Source organism: Lissotriton vulgaris, chromosome 2_1, assembly GCF_964263255.1.
Source record: "Lissotriton vulgaris chromosome 2_1, aLisVul1.2, whole genome shotgun sequence".
NCBI lineage: Eukaryota > Metazoa > Chordata > Amphibia > Caudata > Salamandridae > Lissotriton > Lissotriton vulgaris.
This window is the reverse complement of record NC_141687.1, coordinates 1,513,580,954-1,513,602,083: the sequence shown is the minus strand read 5'-3', so window position 1 is coordinate 1,513,602,083 and position 21,130 is coordinate 1,513,580,954. Positions and strand designations below refer to the sequence as shown.

The 21,130-nt window shown below is 41.9% G+C and overlaps 1 protein-coding gene across 7 annotated transcripts in view; it reads right to left on the bottom strand.

Annotated features, from left to right (window-relative positions):
- The window catches only part of NCAM1 (neural cell adhesion molecule 1), a 766,043-nt gene that overhangs the window by 181,977 nt on the left and 562,936 nt on the right, over positions 1–21,130 (bottom strand). For all 7 annotated transcript variants that reach the window (XM_086957372.1, XM_086957366.1, XM_086957369.1 and 4 more), the window contains one exon: positions 2,665–2,815. In XM_086957372.1, coding sequence (XP_086813498.1) covers positions 2,665–2,815 — 151 coding nt within the window. The remainder of the gene's footprint in view (positions 1–2,664; positions 2,816–21,130) is intronic.

Sequence of the window (21,130 nt, the reverse complement as noted above, 5' to 3'; positions counted from 1 at the left end):
TTGCTTTGCCAAGCTAGATGTTGCGAGACAGTAAGGATAAGACAATACTTTGAACAGAGGAATGAAAAATATACCTTTACAATACACACTGAATGTTGTTCATCAAAACTTATCAAATTGGGGAAAACACTACTTTTGAATTCGGAGGAGATCATGTTTTAGGAACACACTCAAACATCCCAGTAGAAATTTGTTATAGAACTAATAGCAGTATTCATACTTAATAATGCTCATTCAACATTGTAGAATGGCAAACATTTTTAACTTTACCATTAGATGTGTACTTTTCTCTTAATGTTATGGTTATTTAGGGTGCATGTCCCCGGATACCAGAGACAGTTGTTGGTTTATAAAGCATTTGGCCACGAATCCTCCGAATACAATATTTTATTTTGAATTTTTTATATTTTAAATGTGCCACTCGCCTGAAAACAGTCTTGAGGCATATCCAGCAAATCACAAATGTGTGTGATTTTTATACTGTATAATGTGCAGTGGGGTGCTGCAGACATACCCTCAGCTGAATGGTGAATAAATAAGGTATGGAACTATTCCATGGGGCCTAGTCTCTCTGAACTTGAATAGAAGAGAGGAGGTGAGCATAGGTCTACAACAATGGAAAAGATTAAATGTTCCTTGAAATTACTCAGTTCGTTGACAGTATTCTCTTAAAGAAGTCTGAAGTATATTATGTGTTTATTGTTGCTTTAGAGTCAGTATTTACAATCTGTGAAACAAAGGCAAACATATTTGACCAGCCTTCGAAAGTAAGCATTTAGCAGTTCCCAACGTAGTGCATTATTACATGTTAAACTAAAGGAACTAGTGTACTGAAAGATAGATGGATACATTCTTTATTCGGTTAAATAAATAACCATAAAAGGTATAAACAGATAAAAGCATGTAAAAGATACAAAAAAGTACACATATAATATATGTTTGCGTAACTTGAAACGTATATAGCAAGACAGGTACAGTTGATGCAATTAATCCAGTTGCCACATAAACATATGAGGGACAAATCTAGTGCGTAAAAATATTATAAAAGCTAGCAAAAATACAGAGGGTTGAGGCCAGGCACCTCGGATCTTAACAGTGTTACTTAAAAAGTAACCCATATTTATACAAGTACGAATATCTCCCAAAATAGCGAGAAAGTACATTGCTGGCCTTACTTGTTGGAACTGAGCCTCTCTCAGGATACCTTATGTTATGTTATAGGTGCTTGTATAGCGCGCAGCTGCCCCAGCTAAGGGGCATCCTGGCGCTTTGATGAGCAGGAGAAACGACTGCTGCAGAAGTGGACATGCGGCTACAACATAATGGAGCAGATCAACAGAAGAGGTAAGTTTTGATCGCCTTTCTGAATGGCAAGAGGTCCTGTAGACCCCGAATCTGGAGTGGCAGGGCGTTCCATAGTTTCGCTGCGAGATAGCGGAAGGAGCGTCCTCCCTTTCGCACGCGATTTATACGAGGAATCACAACTAAGTGCTGACCTTCTGAGCGTAACGCTCGCCTGGGGATATAGGGGGTCAGAAGGGGATAGAGCATAGAAGGAGATGCGGAGTGCAGGATTTTAAATGCCAGACAGATGGTCTTGAATTGAATCCTCTTGTCCACGGGCAGCCAGTGAAGTTTGGTCAAGGTGCTGGCGACCGACTGGGAGCGGGGGAGCCCTGTTAAGGCTCTAGCTGCCGCGTTTTGGACTCGTTGAAGTCTTCCTACCTCTGCCTGGTTAGCTCCCAAAAGTAGGGAGCTAGTATAATCAAGTCGAGATAGAATGGAAGACTGAACTATGAGCTGGCTGGTAGGAGGATCAAAACATTTTAGGATCGGCTTCAGGTTCCGAAGGATCCCGAAGCAAGTAGCGGCAACCTTTTTAGTGTGGGTAATAAAATTAAGCGACAAGTCTAGCCAGACTCCGAGGTTTTTTACCTCACTCTTGGGTTCGGGAGGGGATAGGGACCAGTAACGTTTTCCTAGAGAGGGTTTATACGCTACTGAACATTATTACATGTGTAATAGATTGCACTGACGTTTCTTTCTCACATTCACGTGGGCCTAAAAATCCATCTGCGATCCAACCTTTAGGAAAGCTGATTAGTGGGAGGAAAGAGTTCAACCTGAACCTGGATAAGAGACGGTGGTGGTAAAGACTGTTCACCCAAGTCAGGTATGGGTCGATGAAGATAATTGTTTTTGTGAAACAGTAAACCCAAACAATTGGTTTGCATAGTTCATGATCCTCTCCGAAAACGGAGAGACCAGATAAGAAATTTTATTTGACCCACAGATAATCAGCCTTTACAATTTCCTCAGGCTGCGTGAAAAGTCTGGGGCTACCCAAGGATGTAAACGCAGACTTAATGTAACTCAACCAAGGGATAGCTTTGGAATTGGCCAATACTAATAAAAACTCATTCAAACATCAAGTAATAAAGCAAGAAAGTCACATTTGAAGCTATCATCCTCTTTCATTCTGGTTAGGTTAAATAATGTGCTTAAAAAAAGACACATTAAGTTACCACCCCTCTCCCCACTCAATAATACTAATAAATAGCATATTACAATCTGTACTTCTGCATGTGTAGGTGCCCACATACATACACAATGAGCTCCTGACCCCAATCCCCTTAATATGATTACGAAACCTTTCCAACTTACATTGCACCTCAAGGTACATGGCTTGGGAGTCCTGTCCGATGGTGTTGCTTGCAATACAAATGTACTCTCCTGCATCGGTATACTGAATGTCGTTTAGGGTGAGAGACGAGACCCTTGCATGACTGCTGACCACGATACGCCCGTCTAGAGTCTAGTGAGAAAGGAAGAAGGTATTTAATGCATACAAGCAATTAATAAACCTCCTGGGGTAGTTAAAAGATTGCTATACAGTTATATCATACCTTTCCAGGCTGCCCGTAGAAGACTATACTGGCTACTATCGGCCCGCTTGGCGAGAGCCAATAAAAATGGAGTGCAACTATAAGACTATTAGGGTCGAATGGCCTGATAAAAACAAAGGCCTCTCAAGAATCGGGGTGGGGGGGGGGGGGGGGGGGGGGGGAGATTGTTATCCTCCCCACAGCAATTTATGTTCTGGGTTGGATTAGGACGTTGTAATATTGAAATCAGTGTTCATAGGGCACTGTTACTCCATTATTCTAAACATACCAATGCTCTAATCATAATTAAGGGCCTGATTTATAGTTTGTCGGTCATGTTACTCCATCAGAAACATGAGGGATAACCCATTCACTTTACTGCAAGTGCATTATATGCTATGGCACTTGGAAGAAGTCAAAAGGGATATCCGTCCCCTTTATGACGAAGTACCACCTACCAAACTTAAAAAGGCAACAGAAAAGTCTCTTTGTCGACAAATTGTGTTAAGTTTGGTAGGTGGCCACCTCATTCTCAGGTTTTAATGGGTAACAAAGTTCAATTTTAGACATCTACCTTGTGGCTTGAAGGCCATATGGTACAAGAGCCTTATGATTAGTAGATTTGCAGAGGGAACTGCTATAACCTCCATCAAATTAACTTCCTACTCAAATATTTGAGCTCATCCTAAATAAGCATGACAAAAATGGAAAATATCCCCACAGTCAAACTAACATATTTCTTCCAATGGAATCTAAATGATCAGAGAATCTATTTTCAAATATACCACAGTATTTTTTGCTTTCTCTCAGGTCTTGTGCGTTAATTTGATACAGATTAAATTAAGGATTATAAATCCAATATTATTTAAGCACTGGAGCTTTAAGATCCATGTCACCCATCAGCCATCTGAAGATTGACAGGTGATCTTACTTTAAATATTACCACAAACTTGACCTTAAAGTATTGTACAATGTACAAAAAATTACCCCAACAAATTCAGGGCATCTAAAATACTGTACATATCTTGCTTTCATCCACTACACTCCAGCTTCCGAAGCATGTTATCAATAATTTGCGGGGTTCTGAAAAGGCATGAATGCTGCACAAAAATGTTAGGCAACAGGACTATTCGAGCCTCAGGGAAACATATCCAGAGTTTTCCTAAATGTTGTATACTAATGCATCATATTACACAAATGCCAAACCGGCCATTTTTACTATTGGGGGGCCGATTACAATGTTGTGCGGAAAGCCTCCGACTAAAAGTTGGATTCTCCTAGACCGTGTCGGAACCCTTCCACCCGACCCAGTCAGATTCCTATTCGCCCGACTGATTACGATGTTCATGGTCAGAAGGTAAACTGTTTGGTCATTCCGAATCTGTTTGGACTGGCTCTCGGAGTATCTGTGTCAGTTGGAGCCACATTGTACAGCTCTAGAGACAGCGTTTCCGACTGAGCGATTATGATGTCAGTTTCCAACACCCTTTCCGAGTCAGCCTGCCAGACTCAAAAATGCTGTCGAAAACTGAGTTCGGGAGCCCTGGCAGGCCCTTCTTCATCCTGTGGCCTCTGGTTGGGAGCTGAGGGGGTACCCAAGGGACCCCCCTTTAAAATCATGCACAGTGTGGCAGGCACAATGGGGTGCCTGCGACAGGGTGCAGACTTTTATGCGAACACCCCTTTTTCCTATAGGAGCCTCTGTTGTCGGTCGGAACACAGGCTCCCATAGAAGTCAATGGGACTCCGACCGAACAGTGTTCGGTCGCATCGTAATCGGTCGGGCACAAACGCCAATCGCGAGTCAGTCAGATCTGATTCTGAGAAAGAATTGAGCGAAAATTTTCCGCACAACATCGTAATCGGCCCCAGCATTGTAAATATGTGTTTGTAGGGTGATTGAAAGCAATGTAAGAATAGCCTCAGTTTCTCAAAACCCACGATCAACACATCCTTAGCGGAGCAACAAATTCACAAGAAGCACATATGACTATGTGCAAGTGTGTGTGTGTGAATATATATATATTTGCACAACAATGAGATGGATGCTGTAGCGTTTTGGGCACACGGACCCAACTTTTTGGTATTATACAGAAGGATTCAACATTATAAAACATCCACATTGACTGAATGAATTATGAGTAAAAATACACTTGTTACACAATTTGGAGCCATGAAGGAGTCCGTGAAAGGACGAACGCATTGGCTACGACATTCTTTACTCAATGGTGTTTCTTTTGAAGATGAAGAAAAAAGATTAACGAATATTTAAACTGTAACATTGTTGCCTGATGTAGTAATTAAACGTTGTGCATTACTTTTGTTTGATATGCTCACAGTGCAAACTATTGATTAATTTATGCCGGACTTCCAGTAATTTGGATATATTGCCTATATTTTTGTATGTACTGGACAACTACAGGGATATGTTATTTTGAAAACAGAAAAGAATATGGAGGCTGGTCGGAACAAGAATCAAGCCCTGATTTAAGATTTCACACATAATAACATAATTCTGAGGGATCTCAAAAGTTGTTCAACTCTATGTTCAACCTAAAAGTTTCATCTCCATGGAAATAAGAAAAAGGGAGGTGCTCTAATCATAGGTAACTGTTAGGGTTACGGCAGATGTTAGGCGAGTATTTGTCAATGTAGACATTTTTGACACTGCGCTGTGTGGCAAAAGGGTCAGACATAGTTTTAGACTAATGCAGTCTTGTTTTATATTCTATCAAAAACAAGCAGCCCACTGCTGATGGCAGCAATGCCTAATTTCAAAAAGTGACCCAGAGTTAAAATAAATATACACCTTACAGAAGACACTACAAGCATTTGCATCAACCCCGCAGAATATCACAAGTCAATGAGATGCAGAAAAGAAACAGGAAATGTAGTCTTCTACAGAACAAGTGAATCTGTCTCTGAGGCAAAGCAAGAAGAGTCTATTAAAACAATACAGAAAATGTGGTTCAACTGTAGCACTTTTATCAATTGAACCAATGTCTTGGATCTGAGTGCTGAATGTATACAGATCCTACAGAATTAAATATCTTGACACACCTCTGTAGCTTAAAACAGAAGTGGCAAGGTTGAAGATCCGCTTCTAAAGCTTATATCAATTATGAGACTATGTAAGTTGATGGCTGAAGATTCTGCATATCACTACAGTTTTAAAAAGCTAGTACCAGGGCAATAGTATCTAGATTAGGGGGTGGGTGAACTTCACATAATTCCCTTTTGCGTAATTATGCGAAATTTCACAAGAATTATGCAAACTAGAAATCCGGGATTTAGTCCCATACTTTAGTGCAAATTGCATTGCAAGGACCCATTTTGTGCGAAATGTTTTTGCACAAAAGGTCAAGTGCCATGAACAGCAGCAACATGAGCTCTAGTTGTTCGTAGTGTTCCTGTGCTCCTGTGTTAGGATTTTTGAGAGAGTGGTTTTAATAATGCACTAAGCATGAGTGCATTAACTTTTGAAATTTTGGCAACATGCTGGAAATGGTTCACTGACACTACCTTGATGTAATAAACATCGATGTAAAAAACATAGGCAACAAAAATATCGATTCCTATACTTAAACAGGTAAGTACAAAAATATTGACTAAAAATATTGATTTAAAAAATATAGGTGTATAAAATATCGATTTTTATATAAATATAAAATAAAATTATATATATTAAATATTACATTTAATTTTAACAAAATTAAATATATCAAAATAACTTTAAAAGAAGATAAACACAAACATAATTATTTATACATATATATTTACTTAAAAACAATTAATAAACTATTCTTTTTAATTTCTGCTAAAAGTTTAAAATTATATAAAAAATAAAAATATACATCAATGATTTAAAATATAAAAAAACAAAAATATATATTAAATGTAAACATTAAACTATGAAGAAATATTTAAACTCAAGTTACACAATACAGTCAGTGCAAGAGTAAGGAAAGTGTTGGATAGTGGAGGGGTAAAAATTTCTATTCCCACTCCAGTGAGAGCATGAGTAGGGAAAGTGTTGGATAGCGGAGGGGCAGAAATTACTATTCCCACTTCAGTGAGGGCAACAGTAGGGAAAGTTCTGGATAGCTGAGGTGTGAAAAAATGTGTCCCCACTCCGGTGACTACAACAGTAAGGAAAGTGTTGGATAGCGGAAGGGTAAAAATTACTATTTCCACTCCAGTGAGTGCAGCAGTAGGGAAAGTGTTGGATAGCAGAGGGGTAAAAATTACTATTCAAACTCTAGTGAGTGCAACAGTAGGGAAAGTGTTGGATAGCGGAGGGATAACATTTACTATTCCCACTCCAGTGAGTGCAATCATAGGGAAAGTGTTGGAGAGCGGAGGAGTAAAATGTACTATTCCCACTCCTGTGAGTGCAACAGTAGGGAAAGTGTTGGATAGAGGAGGGGTAAAATTACTATTGCCACTCCAATGAGTGCAACAGAAGGGAAAGTGTTGAATAGCGAGAGGCAAAAATGAGTATTCACACTCCAACAGTTACAAAAATATATATTAAGAATTAAGAAACATTATAAAAATACATAATTATTATTTTAAAAATTGGAGAAAAAAAGATTAAATATATAAAAAGAAAACATTATAATATTAATTACATATAACAAATACCTACAAATATTATATAAAATTAAAAATTAAATACATTTAAAAACAAATTCTTTTCAACTTGAAAATATTTAAAAAACAAAAACATTAATTAATAGGTATATGTATTTATTTTATTTCCTACCCTATAACGCCACACCAATAACAACGTACTTCAACTTTTTAAATTACAGTTACCTCCATAATTGACATAAATAATAATACATAAAAAAATATTATGAAAGATTATACCGACCATGAATTACCTACACACACTTTAACACTATAATGTCCAAAACACAAACCTAAATTAAACTATAAAATAAAACATAATAAAAACTTATTTTTAAATAAAAAAACTATCACTATTAACAACTGATTATAAAATAGTTAAAATGTATTTAGTAGCCACCCTTTACCCCTTTAAAAGTAAAAACAATACGCACAAAAATAAACAATTACCCAAAATAAATATAAAATAATTAACATTAATTAAAAACTATATATTAATTAAACAAATTACTTCCCATCCATTCCCTCTGTAAACACAACACACACCTAAAATTGCCATAATACATTTTTAATTAATTTAATTAGCAATTAACAAATAGTTATTAATACAAATAAATTACTCAAGACCATTTACCCCTAAAACACACACCTAAAATTAATTACACAATTACCATAAGTAATTACCAATTAATTATTATAATTAATTAACAACCAACTATTAATTCATCAATTAAAATACATTATTACCCACCCTTTACACCTATAAACACCAAAACGCACACCTAAAATTAATTACAATTACCATAATTAATTACCAATTATTTTATTAAAATGTACAACAAATTATTAATTCATCAATTAAAAATAAATTATTTCCCACCCTTTACACCTATAAACACCAAAACGCCCACCTAAAATTATTTACAAATTAAATAAATATTATTAACTTATTCGTTAAATAATAAATTACTATACACATTTAACACTATAACATCTCAATTAAACAAATCGTAATAAATAAATAAATGATCAATTAATTTAATATAATTAAATTACTTCCCACCCTATTCCCCTATAAAACCACAACCTGCTACGGAACAAAAAACGCAAAATAAAAAAAAATAAAAAAATGTATAACTACTAAAAATTTAACATATTTTAAAAATACAAACAATTCTCAAACAAAAAACATACATCACATACATTTAAAACATATGCTAAAATACATAACTCTAATTAAAAAATAGATATTTAAAAAAATATTTTTTGCAAACGATATTAAACAATTAGATATTTTTAAGTTCCGATATTACTTACCTTAAGTTTATATTCGTGTCCACAATATATTTGCTGTAGATATTTCTGACTCGATATTTCTGTAACTCGATATTTTAAACTCGATATTCTGTCTGCACACCGCTGGAAATTATGCAAGATTACGCTTGCATAGCAAAAATTATGCTGGGGACCACGCTAGATTTGAAGTTTGCAAGCAAAATATGATATCCTTATGGTGAGACATCAGAAAAAACTGATATCACAATTGTGGGACATCCATACAACAAAGATAATTAGAGGCTCCTATTAGGCCCATCAGATGAAGACTCCTGAAGTATGATTTTAAGGTATTGTCCTCCGTGATATCGGACTTTGTGTACAATGCACTAAAATTCCCAGTAGGTCTTTTTCTAAAATGTAATTGTCAAAATGACAAATGCATCTTAGATACCTAATCAAGTTAAAAAAAAGTGTAGACAGGTGAACTTGAGATAAGCAATGCAGTGTCCCTCCAAGACTTGTATCACTCATGATGAGAAAATTAAGTTTTAGAGGGCTGTTCCAGTGATTAAGACATTCATTAAATCATTACAGCATGGTGACCAGGTAGAAGCATTGTAGTACTTCTACATGTGCAATCAAAGGAGAAATTTACGAATTTCAAAAGGATACAAAACATCAATTTGTCCAGATTTATAATGGTATTCAAGTCTTATATAATGTACAATGTAGGAGTGTAAGGCAACAAAATCTGTCTCAAAACGTAATGGAGACCTGCTTATAAAAAAAAAAGATTTGTTTAAATATCACCAACAAATGGAAGAGGTGAAGGTGTAGGACAACGGCATTTTTATCAGGTTGGTAAAAGCAGCAAGGTATTATCTGAATCCTGTGGGAAAGCAGCGTGAAGGAGTATTCCAGAAATTACAGTCTTCTATTGTGGAGCAAACAAAAGAAACTGATCTGCATCCAAACACAAACATTGGCAAGCCTGAAGGTTTGCGCCTATGCGCGAGCTATTGGCTTTGGCAATGTGTTTTAGCTATATTGTACACCAATGTGGCTGCTGTTCAACCTGGCTAAATGTTAGTGGTGTGGGTTGGGGTAGAGTGTAACGGGCTAGGTTGGGTTAGAGTGAAGTGTGGTAGATTGAGTTAGATAGAGTGGGGTGAAGTGGAATGTGTAAGAATGGGGTAGGTTGGTAGTTCTAAAATAACACTATGTGTTTCTGTTTACATTAGACTCCTATCTAGCGGGCTCAAGGAAATCTGAGGAGCCACCACCCACAAACTAGAAAAAGCAGAGATCTTCAACTAATTTCTTCCTTTATATTTGAAAGGTAAAGATATTTCATTTTCTACTACATGACAGGTACGGGAATTAAGGAATAAAGATAGTGAGACTGTAATTTGTACCCTAGGAAAAAGTGTAACCCAATCCAGAAATCAGGCCCTGCAATAAGAAACCATATCCGAGGTTGTGCCCTGCCTTAAACCCAGACGGTAAGAATCAGTGTAATCAAATAGTGTCTAGGCACTTGTAAGACATAGTGTACTAAGATCAGATATGACATTCATTTTGGTCTCCAACCCTGGACCCCCCTCTATTTCCACACTAAAATGGAAACGGAGGGACTTGAAACGTACCAATACTATTTTGTGTTAAACTGAAGGACCCGTGGTGAGGTTGTTTTTATATGTCCCACTTGGGTAAACTATATCCTTGTGCCGAGTAAGGCCTCGTGTACGGAATAAGCGAATGTTCTCTTTTATAACATAGGATGAAGAAAGTGAGAAAGGTAGATAACTCTAACATACAAATATAATGGTCAACAACGACAATACTTGTGGAAAGAATAGAACTGTTGAGTAAGATCATTTGATCATGTTATTATATCATGAACTACCCAAAAATAGTTACACCTTGCTTTTCCCCATATATCTGCAGATAGGGTGTCAAGCAATATCTACGGAAGCCGGTGACCCCAAAAGAAATGGCAGTCCTGAGGGAGGTGCTACAGTATCCTGTGTTCCTCGCACCGAAACGCGTTGACGCATTTTTTTAAGTAGAATCCAAACAGTGTCTAGTGAGCAACTGATACGCACACATATGTGGTACTGTTGGATGTCACTCTTTGATCAATTTATGACATTTGGATCCAACAATTAGGAGTGGTAAAGATATCAGTTAGCCACACCATAGGGGGTTGTCAATGTGTTTTTTTTTTACTGTGATCTAATGTTATTCTTGCCTATAAAAACCGTTTTTACTTTATATGAATGTGATGTCTAATATTTGGCTTTTTTATTTGTGTATATATGTAATGAACTGTAGTAAACTACTGCGATTACTTGTGTGTTTTAGAAAACCTTTTCAAAGATTGTTCTTTGAAATTTTAATTTGCGAATTGATGTTTAATTTTTCATTTTTTAATTAAAAAGACTGTGAACGTTCAAATTTTAGTGTGGAAATTTAAATTCTTTTTGTGTAGTTCTCTAATTGAGACGATTAAAAGCCTAGATAGACAGATATGGTAATAGAGTAAGTCCATACTCAAGTGTGCACCCAGGGAATTCCCTTTGACTGATTCATTAAATCATTACAGCATGGCATTTGTGGAGCAAACAAAAGAAACTGATCTGCATCCAAACACAAACATTGGCAAGCCTGAAGGTTTGCGCCTATGCGCGAGCCATTGGCTTTGGCAATGTATTTTAGCTATGTTGTACACCAATGTGGCTGCTGTTCAACCTGGCTAAATGTTAGTGGTGTGGGATGAGGTAGAGTGGAACGGGCTAGGTTGGGTTAGAGTGAAGTGTGGTAGATTGAGTTAGATAGAGTGGGGTGAAGTGGAATGTGTAAGAATGGGGTAGGTTGGATTTGGGCCGACTGAAGTGACTGTAGTGGAGTGAAGTGGGGTAGACTGCAGTGGAGTGGAGTTCATTGGAGTGAAGTAGATTGGAGTGGGATAGTTCGGGGTGGATTGGGGTGGGGTAGATGGAGTAGAATATATTGGGAAGGAGTGGGGTAGACTGGAGTTGGCATATTGGGGTAGATTGGAGTGGAGTGGGGTAAACTAGGGTAGACTGCAGTGGGGTGGATTTGGGTAGAGTGGAGTGGGGTAGATGTGGGTAGAATGGGGTGGATACGAGGTAGATTAGAGTGGAGAGGGGTAGACTGGAGAGAGGAAGTTTAGAGTGCAGTAAATTGTGGAGACTGGAAAGGGGTAGATTGTAGTGGGGTGGGGTAGAATAGGGTGGAGTGCGGTAGACTGGGTGTGATAGATTGTGGTGGGGGTGGATTGTAGTGGATTGGGTTGGAGTAGGGTGGAGTTGGGTAGATTACCACCTGGATACCCTCACGGGTGACAAGTAGCGCTCTACTAATCTACTGATTGGGGTGAAGTGTGGTAGATTGAAGTGTAGTGAGGTAGATTAGAGTGGAGGAGGGTAGTCTGGGATAGATTGGTGTGGGGTCGATTGGAGTAGAGTGGAGTAGGGTAGATTTGGGTAGAATGAGGTGGATTGAGGTAGAGTGGCGTGGGGTAGACTGGGGTGGAGTGGAGAGAGGTAGGTTAGAGTGCAGTAGATTGGGAAGACTGGAATGGGGTATTGTAGTGGAGTGTGGTGAACTGGAGTGGAATGGGGTAGAATGTGGTGGAGTGTGGTAGATTGGGTGTGATAGATCGTGGTGGGGTGGATTGTAGTAGATTGGGTTGGAATAGGGTGGAGTTGGATAGATTAGCACATGGATACCCTCACGGGGACAAGTAGATCTCCAGATTGAAGTGGAGTTGAGGTAGACTGGGGTAGATTGGAGTGGTGTAGGCCGGAGTGAAATAGGGTATACTGGAGTGGGTAGATTGGAGTGGAGTGGGTAGATGGGAGTGAAGTAGGGTAGAGTGAAGTGGGGTAGAGTGGAGTGGGGTAGACTGGAGTGAAGTAGAGTTTAGTTGTGGCCATTTGGCTACACCCTTGAATCTAAGTGCATACGAATATAGGGCGTCTTAAAGCACTTTCTGTGGAATACATATGATAAAGAGGACATTTCGTATGCACGGAGAAGAGGTGAAATACGTATAAGACTGAGGACATAGGTTTTATGGAGAAAAGGATCAACTGCAGCTCTATCCAAAATTGAGGAACTTTAAAAAGCCACTATTCCATGCCATTTGTATGGTGCTATAAAAGGAAGCACTGAACTGTGAAGCAAAGTCACAAACTGCTTTAAAAGTCCATGACATTTTTTTGTTGTATTAAAATTGCCAAATTCCAAAACAAACTAAGGCACAATAAACCTGAAGGACGGAAGTTCAAAGCCACCCAAAGGTGTAGCATGGAAGTGGAAATGATGGTTACAAAAATGAAATGAAAAAAGTACGGTGAATGAGCACAAGCCGCGGAAGGAAACGGAAGGGCACTTATCAAAAGAAATCAAGCAGTACCTGGTCCATGCTCCGGAGAAATGAAAGGAACTGATGTGAGACATCAGGTGGCCGATTAAAAGGCAGGTAAAAAAATGACAATCAGGCCAACAAATGGTATGTAATGGACGGGCTCCAAGCCTTTTACTGTGTACAATACACCTCGCAGCAACAGCATATCTGCTGTGTCAGGAGAGACCTAAAAATGCTTTTGCCATGGCCTATCATCCAATTAAAGAAGTTAGAATTGTCATGGCTCCCACTGATATAAATCAGACGTTGGGCCTTATTTAGAGTTTAGAGATGAGGGACATACGGGGCATTAGATATGCACTGATGCCATGCCACTCTAACTATTGTGGATAGAACATACAGCGCTTTTGGGCAGATGCCCCACTCTGCAAATTCTAACAAAAAAACCTTCATCTCTTCCTCTCTTTAATCGCAATTCTGTTGAGTTGTTAGATGCTGTGAAATTAGTATATTCTGCCTCAACAAGATAGAAGTTTCATCGGAAGCCTATGTTCTGGGCCTGGTCCTCGTTTTTTGTACCTGAACTAGTCCTGACGCTTGGAAGTTAGGTTGTGCAGTTGCTGACTAATGTGGCACTCCACCCTCACCCCCCAGGTCGGCGACTACGCAACCTAATTTCCAGGTGTCAGGACTAGTTCAAGGACAGTACATCTGGTTTTGGTTTAAGCTTGCTTATGTGCCAGGGCAGGGGCATTCAACATAGCTCTTCGAGGACCACATCCATACCAGATGTTCACATTAACCAGTTGCATGTGTATTTATCTTAAATAGATGGCATGGATCGGGCCCTCACTGAGCTATGCTGGATATTCCTGCTTGTCTTGGAAGATACTTTAATTATATACTCATTGCCAGCAAAATGTTGCCCAAAATACAATTCCTTAAAATATCCCTGTACTAGTGAGTGAACTGGTTGATTTGTTTTTCTGGAATTACTTAGCTGAAATGCTGATATGATCTGACCAGCTGGTATGTGTACATGCTTCTAACAGATTATGAAAGAGGAACCACGGAATGCAGCATGGCAGTATGTGGAAACGTATATGCCACAAGCAACGGCATGGCACATAATGCAGTGCTTCAGACATCAGATGCTTTAACGAATCAGTAAAACAAATTTATCACAGGCCGTTAAGATGGCAGTAGCTACCAGCTTGCTAGAGTAAACAGTGGGAAAAGACAGGATCATATATTTTTCCAAGCACGCTATAAAAATAAGCAATAACACCAGAGAAGTTATGTTCTTAAGTTAACTCAGAACCAGAAGTGGGCATGAAGTTTAAAGGAAGCAGAACTGATGCCCGCCTCTACCTATAACACACAAGCAGGCCTTTGCCTAACCAAAAGTCCTCATCATAAATATTGAAAAAACCAAGCAATACCCAAACTCAATTCATTGTATTGGAACTGTGGCAGAACAGGCTCGGAACACCAGGAAAAAAGAACTGTCTGGCGTCTTCTGATGGAGAATTCTTGAATCAAGGAGCGTCAAACACTATAAGCTTGACGAAATTAACAATCCCTGCCACTGCCCTTTCCTTTTTTTAGGTTTCGCCTAGACTTTGATACATGTTGGTAACATACAATGGGCTTACTGCCTGTCCAAAGTTTACCATTTGTTTTGTCGCTCTCATTTGCCGTGTCACCATTTGTCACAGCATGTGCAAGTCATGTCCTCTTCTTGTGTTTGGCTACCCCTGGAGCATGGACCGAGGGATTGTGTCCATCCACTACTCCCCTTTTTGGGCTACTTTTTTTGTGTACAAACACTCCATATGAGTGCTTGTGCTTTCAGTCCATTTCCCATATCACCGTCCATGTAGCTTCTTTTCCCTCCCACTCGTCCCCTTCCATGTTGCTTCTTTTCCCTCCCACCAACCTACCCTGTACTCTATGCCATTGTACTCTACCTCACTGCTCTCTACTCTATGCCGCTGCACTCTACTCTATGCCGCTGCACTCTACTCTATGTCACTGCACTCAACTGAGCACCACTCTACACCACTGCACTCTATGCCAGTCTTCTCTACGACACAGTACTCTAATCAACACCACGTAACTCTACTCCATTCAACTCTTCTGCACCACTGTACTACATGCCACTCTACTCATCTCTGCACCACTCTACTCGACTGCACTTTATGTCACCCTATTCTGCACCACTCCACTGTACATCACTGTACTTTACTGCACTCTACCATGCAACACTTTACTCTGTCACTCTACGTCACTGCACTCTACTCTATGTCACTGCACTCTACACCAGTCTTCTACTCTATACTACTGCACCGCTCTACTATATGCAACTCTACGCTACTCTGCCTCACTCTACTCCACTCAATTGCAACTCACTTTACACCCCTCTACTCTATGCCACTTTCTCTAAACCATTCTACATCATTGCACTCTGTGCCACTCTACTTTGGACCATTCTGCTCTGCATCACTGCACTCTACACCCCTCTATTCCAATACATTTAAAGCAACTCTACTCTGAACCTTTATACTCTACGCCACTGCACTTTATTCTATGCCACTGCACTCTATGCTAGTCTACTCTACACTACTACACTCTAATATGCAGAACTCTACTCTACGCCACTTCACTCGTATCTGAACCATTCTACTCAGCACCACCTCCTTCACTGCACTTTACACCACTTTAATCTACTCTATCCCACTCCACTCTACGACACTGAGCAACTGCAGCACCATTCTACTCTACAACAGTGCTCGCAATGCCACTGTAATCTACTCTGTTCTATGCAACTGCACTCTACACCAGTATACTCTACACCATTCTACTCTACTGCACCACTCTACTCCACTGCACATTACTCCACTCTACTCTACTCTGCACCACTCTGCTCTACGCCACTGTACTCTGCAGCACTACATTTATGCCACTACACCATACCACATTCTACTCTGAATCATTCTACACTACGTCACTGCACTCTAGGCCACTCTACTCTTCTGTGCACTACCCTACGCCACTGCACTCCATGCCACCGCGCACTGTGCCACTCTAGTTTGCACCACTCTACTCCACTGCTTTTTGTACCACTCTACTACTCTGTACTGCTCAATACCACTGTACTCTGCACCCCTCACCATTATACTCTACTCTGCAACATTTTCTCTATGCCACTGCACTCTATGACGCTCTACTCTGCACCACTGTTCTCTAGGCCACTGCACTCAACTCTACACTACTCTACTCTATTATGCACCACTCTACCCCAGTGCACTTTACACTATGCTACTGCATTCTGAGCCACTGCCCTTTACGCCACTCTAATCTACTCTGCACCACTCTACACTATGCCACTGTCCTCTATGCCAGGCTACTCTACTCTACACCATTCAACTCACTCTACTCTACTCCACTCTTCACCACTGCATTCTGCACCGCTCTTTTTTACGTTGCACCACACTATTTTAAACCACTGCACTCTATGTTATCCTACTCTATGCATTTGCAGTTTTCTCTACACCACTCTACTTTACACCATTCTACACTATGAACTCTACTCTGCACCACTTTATGCCACCGCAATCTACACCACTCTGCTCTATGCCACTGTACTCTACTCAGTATGACTCTATTCACCGCCACTGCATTCTACACCACTGCACCCTTATCTGCATCACTGGACTGTATGCCACTCTAATCTGCAACACTCTACTCTACATCACTGTACTGTAGGCCACTCTGCTCTGTACCACTCTATTCTATGTCACTGCACTCTACTCTGCACCGCTCTACTTAATGCCACTGCACTCTATGCCACTGCACTCTTCAATCTGCTAAGCTACAGCACTCTACACCAGTGCAATACATGCCACTCTACTCTTCACCACTTTACACCACTGCACTCTACTCTATTCTGCACCATTCAATTATATGCCACTCTACTCTGCACCACTCTACTCCACTACACTCTTCCCACTGCACTCTACGCCAGTCCACTTTACTCAATGACACGCTACTGGACTCTACTCTATGTCACTCCACTCCACTGCACACAGTGCCACTCTACCTCATTCCACACAATGCCACTTTACTCTGCTCTACGCCACTCCAAGCCAATGTACTTCACTATAATCTATGCCACTCTACTTCACTCCGCTCTACCCCATGCCAATCAACTCTGCTGCACTCCACTCTAGTCTACCCCACTCCACAGTAATCTATACACTGAACTCCACGACGATACACTGTATTCTACAGCCCTTTACTCTTATGCTACTCCACTCCACCCCACACCACCCATTCCACTCCACACTGCTGTACAACATAGCTAAAAGACATTGGCAAAGCCAATAGCTCTCACGTAGGCAAAACCTTTTGGCAGTGTCAATGCTTGTTTTTCACTCTAATCACAGGGAAACCATGTTCGCCGCATATTTATCTGTTCGTAAAAATATACCAGGTCATGCTAATTTCCAGTCGTTGGAATGAGTCATTAATTTGTAAATCGATTACGCATGAGTGAAGCACGTCCAGTAAGTACAGCCTGGCACAATGCGGCCGACCGACACGTCCCCGCAGGGGACACAAGTAAGAGGGCGGCCCCCTTAGTGCCACAAGATGGCACACGGGGCAGCCCAGCGCTAAAGATCCAAGTGGGTCCCGTGCGTCACGTCTGGGGTGGGCGGGGGAGAGTATATATTTCCTCCCCCGCCCACCGAGTGGCCTCTTTGTCCGCTGTCCCCTCACCCTGACGCCGTCGTCCCCACAGGGGACACTAGTAAGAGGGCGACCCCCTTAGTGCCACAAGATGGCACACGGGACAGCCCAGCGCTCGAGATCCAAGTGGGTCCCGCGTGTCACTTCCGGTCTGGGGTGGGCGGGGGAGAGTATATATTTCCTCCCCCGCCCACCGAGCGGCCTCTTTGTCCGCTGTCCCCTCACCCTGACGCCGTTTCCCTCCCTACCGCATACCCGGCGCTTTCAGGGTGGGGGGGAAATATCTTCTAATCTTTCTCTTTTGTGTTGCAGGCGGAGTTACAGGGCGATCCAGAGCCGGAAAGGTACCCAGGAGTACCCTCTTCAGGAGCACAAAGGATGCTGAGGCCTAATATCCCCAGGAAGTCTGTGCGGTGGACCCTGGGGGTGCGGCGGCGCCCCGCTATCCTACGGGCGGTTCAAAACCTGTACAACCGGGGGTCCCTTGAACGCTCCGCCCCTCGTAGGGGGGGGGTGTGAGCAAGAGGGTGGACCAATGGTTCACCGGAATTGGCAGGGGCTATCTCCTCACCAAAACCGCTCAGCAACGATTGGCTTAGGTCACGTTGCAAATTGGCCCATCAGGTGGTAGGTCGCGAGGGACGGCTTGACTTTGGATCACCTGTAAGATAACCCACCTTTGTTGGCATGTGTATATGCTAATAAACCTGCAGCTACTTTTCTCCAACAAAAAAGTTGTCTTGTCTGCTTATTTCTGCGACATGCATGTTACTGTGAGCAGGCTGGTGAGTGGGCCGATATTGGCACTATCCAACTTCAAATGGGGATTCTAGTAGGCTTACAACACAGCTTTTAAAAATGTTTTGAAGAATAACAGTGCTATTCAGAAGTCGCTATACTGCTCTTAAATCACAATTCTCTAATTTCTTCACTTTGTGTAGAATTAAAACCTTGCCCTGATTTGTTCCTTACTGCGAGGCATTTAACCGCTTCGCTGCGGCACGAATTCCGCCGCTGTGCTGGGAAATTCCAATCCTGGGCGTGGCTCGGACGCCCCCGGCCGTCGTGCGCACACGTCCACAGTGACTCATGACGGCCAGGGGCTGTAATGAGCACGGAAGAGGCTAACAGAACAAGTTACTTACCTTTGGTTAAGTCCCCCAAGTGCCAGACTGGATCCAGAGACTTTTTTCAGCATATGCTCCTAAGCACCAACAGGTGGCACCATAAGACTTAGTCACTGCCTTGTCCTACCACTGGAAGTGACATCGTAGAGACATATATAGTTGTCACACCTGCAGACTGACATCAGTCATAATAAAGCATTCCGTCTATGGCAAATTAAATTCAGCACCTTCATTTCCATCATGCAGCACAAAGACATGATTGCAATGAGAAAAACAGGCATAAGAGTCAGCAACCTCATAGAACAATTGTGCATTGGCTCAAAAGCAGCAGCAACTGATTTTAATGGACGTAAGGGCATCGCCCACTACACCCTCAAGAAGGAGACAAAGGATTAGAAACGCCAAACAGCTAAAAATACATTTCAATTGCTGTGCGGTGACATTAGCTGAGTTTTTTTCGTGGAGGAGTTTGCTCAAAGCCTGGAGGGTGGCCACCAGTGCAGTGCTCATGTATTGGAAGGGCAAGGTCTACCTCACTCTTGAGGCATTTGCCAGGCTGGTGATGACACATTAGAGGGTGTGGTGGTACTCATGGTCATGCGAAGGGTTCCTTTTTGGCGGTTATTTTTAATGGCCATGGGGAAGCAGGGCGTATTAAAAAAATGGACAGGAGTGCGGCAGGCTGACGACGAGAATGTTTGAGTGAGTGGGACAGTGACCTCTGTCACCCAACTGCTGTTGCTGATTATCGCGAAGGAGGGGCATAATGGAGGAATTCAGCAGCTTCCTTTCACAGTAAGTTAGTTAGGTATCCAGGCCAGTTATAGCGAGGTCTGATTAGGAGCATGCCCACTGCCCACGTGGAAGCAGAAGTTGGAAGAAACCAGTTGAATCTGCCCGGGCTGGAACAGGCAGCAAGTCTACGTGTGTAGAGTAATGGTCTGAGTTCAGAGATTGATGTCAGGAGAAGTAACGAGTCAAAGAAAGTAAATTATTGTGGGGAAGATACATAGATGTTATCTACCAAGTTTTGTGGTGGGCCCAGACAGTGGTACTCGGAAGGGCGTAAGCTGAGAGATTATTAGTGCTTATGTTCCAACAGCCTTCAATGCCCTTCGGCCACAGTTCTATTTAATGCCTTTTTGAACCATTAGTTCATCCACATTGTGCAGGTAATCAGGCTGACGATGGTTAGGCAGAGTAAGTCTTAAGGGAGCTTGATACTTCACTGTCTGTACGACTACCCTGTTGGCCTCACCAGGTGATAAAAAACAAAACGCAAGACTGATGAAATTGCCTTGGATCAGAGAATTCGGTCAAACAGGGATACTGGGATTGATCCCTGATAAAGCGACTTGAAAATTAATAACAGTGGGAGTGGCGTGGCTATGCACCAACCAAGATGGCCGCACACCAAGGCGGCTCAGTAACTGCCAGTGATAAATCCCTGCCATCCGAGGATAGTACGGGGTGCGCCATCGCCTGTAAGGTGCGGGGCTCAGATGACTGTGGGCAGGCAGATGAAGCAGCAGCGGAGATTGGGGCTGCTGCTCATGGTAACACCCCCCCCCCTCCCCTGCAGGGCTGACAGAACGAGGTGAGAGTGGGGGCGGGTGAGGAGCGGCCGGAGGATGGCCCGATGGGCCAATAGGAGAAGACTCTTTTAGCGGTGGCCCCCTGGACCGTTGGTGAGCTCGGCCACATGACGACGCCGGGGGACAGGCCGCTAGGTATCCTGACAGATGCCCCTAAGAAGCTTGCAGCAGCGGGACAGATCAGCGGACTCAGTAGTGCCTGGACTAACTGACTGTGAGCCTACTGTGGTCTATAATGACAGCCAAAGAGAGGTGTGTTTTTTTTCCCCACCTACCTTAGCAAGGCGATTTGCAGGCAGCCCGCAGTGTGGGGCTCAGGGAGAATCCCCCCCTGGGAGTGTAGGACGACAGCGGCACACCTTGGAGAGGTTGAGACCTGGGGATTTCGCACCCCCCTTCTCCCACCCAAAACATATCTGGAGCTGCAGTGAGGACTCGTGGAGGCACAGGGAACTACCTTTTTTT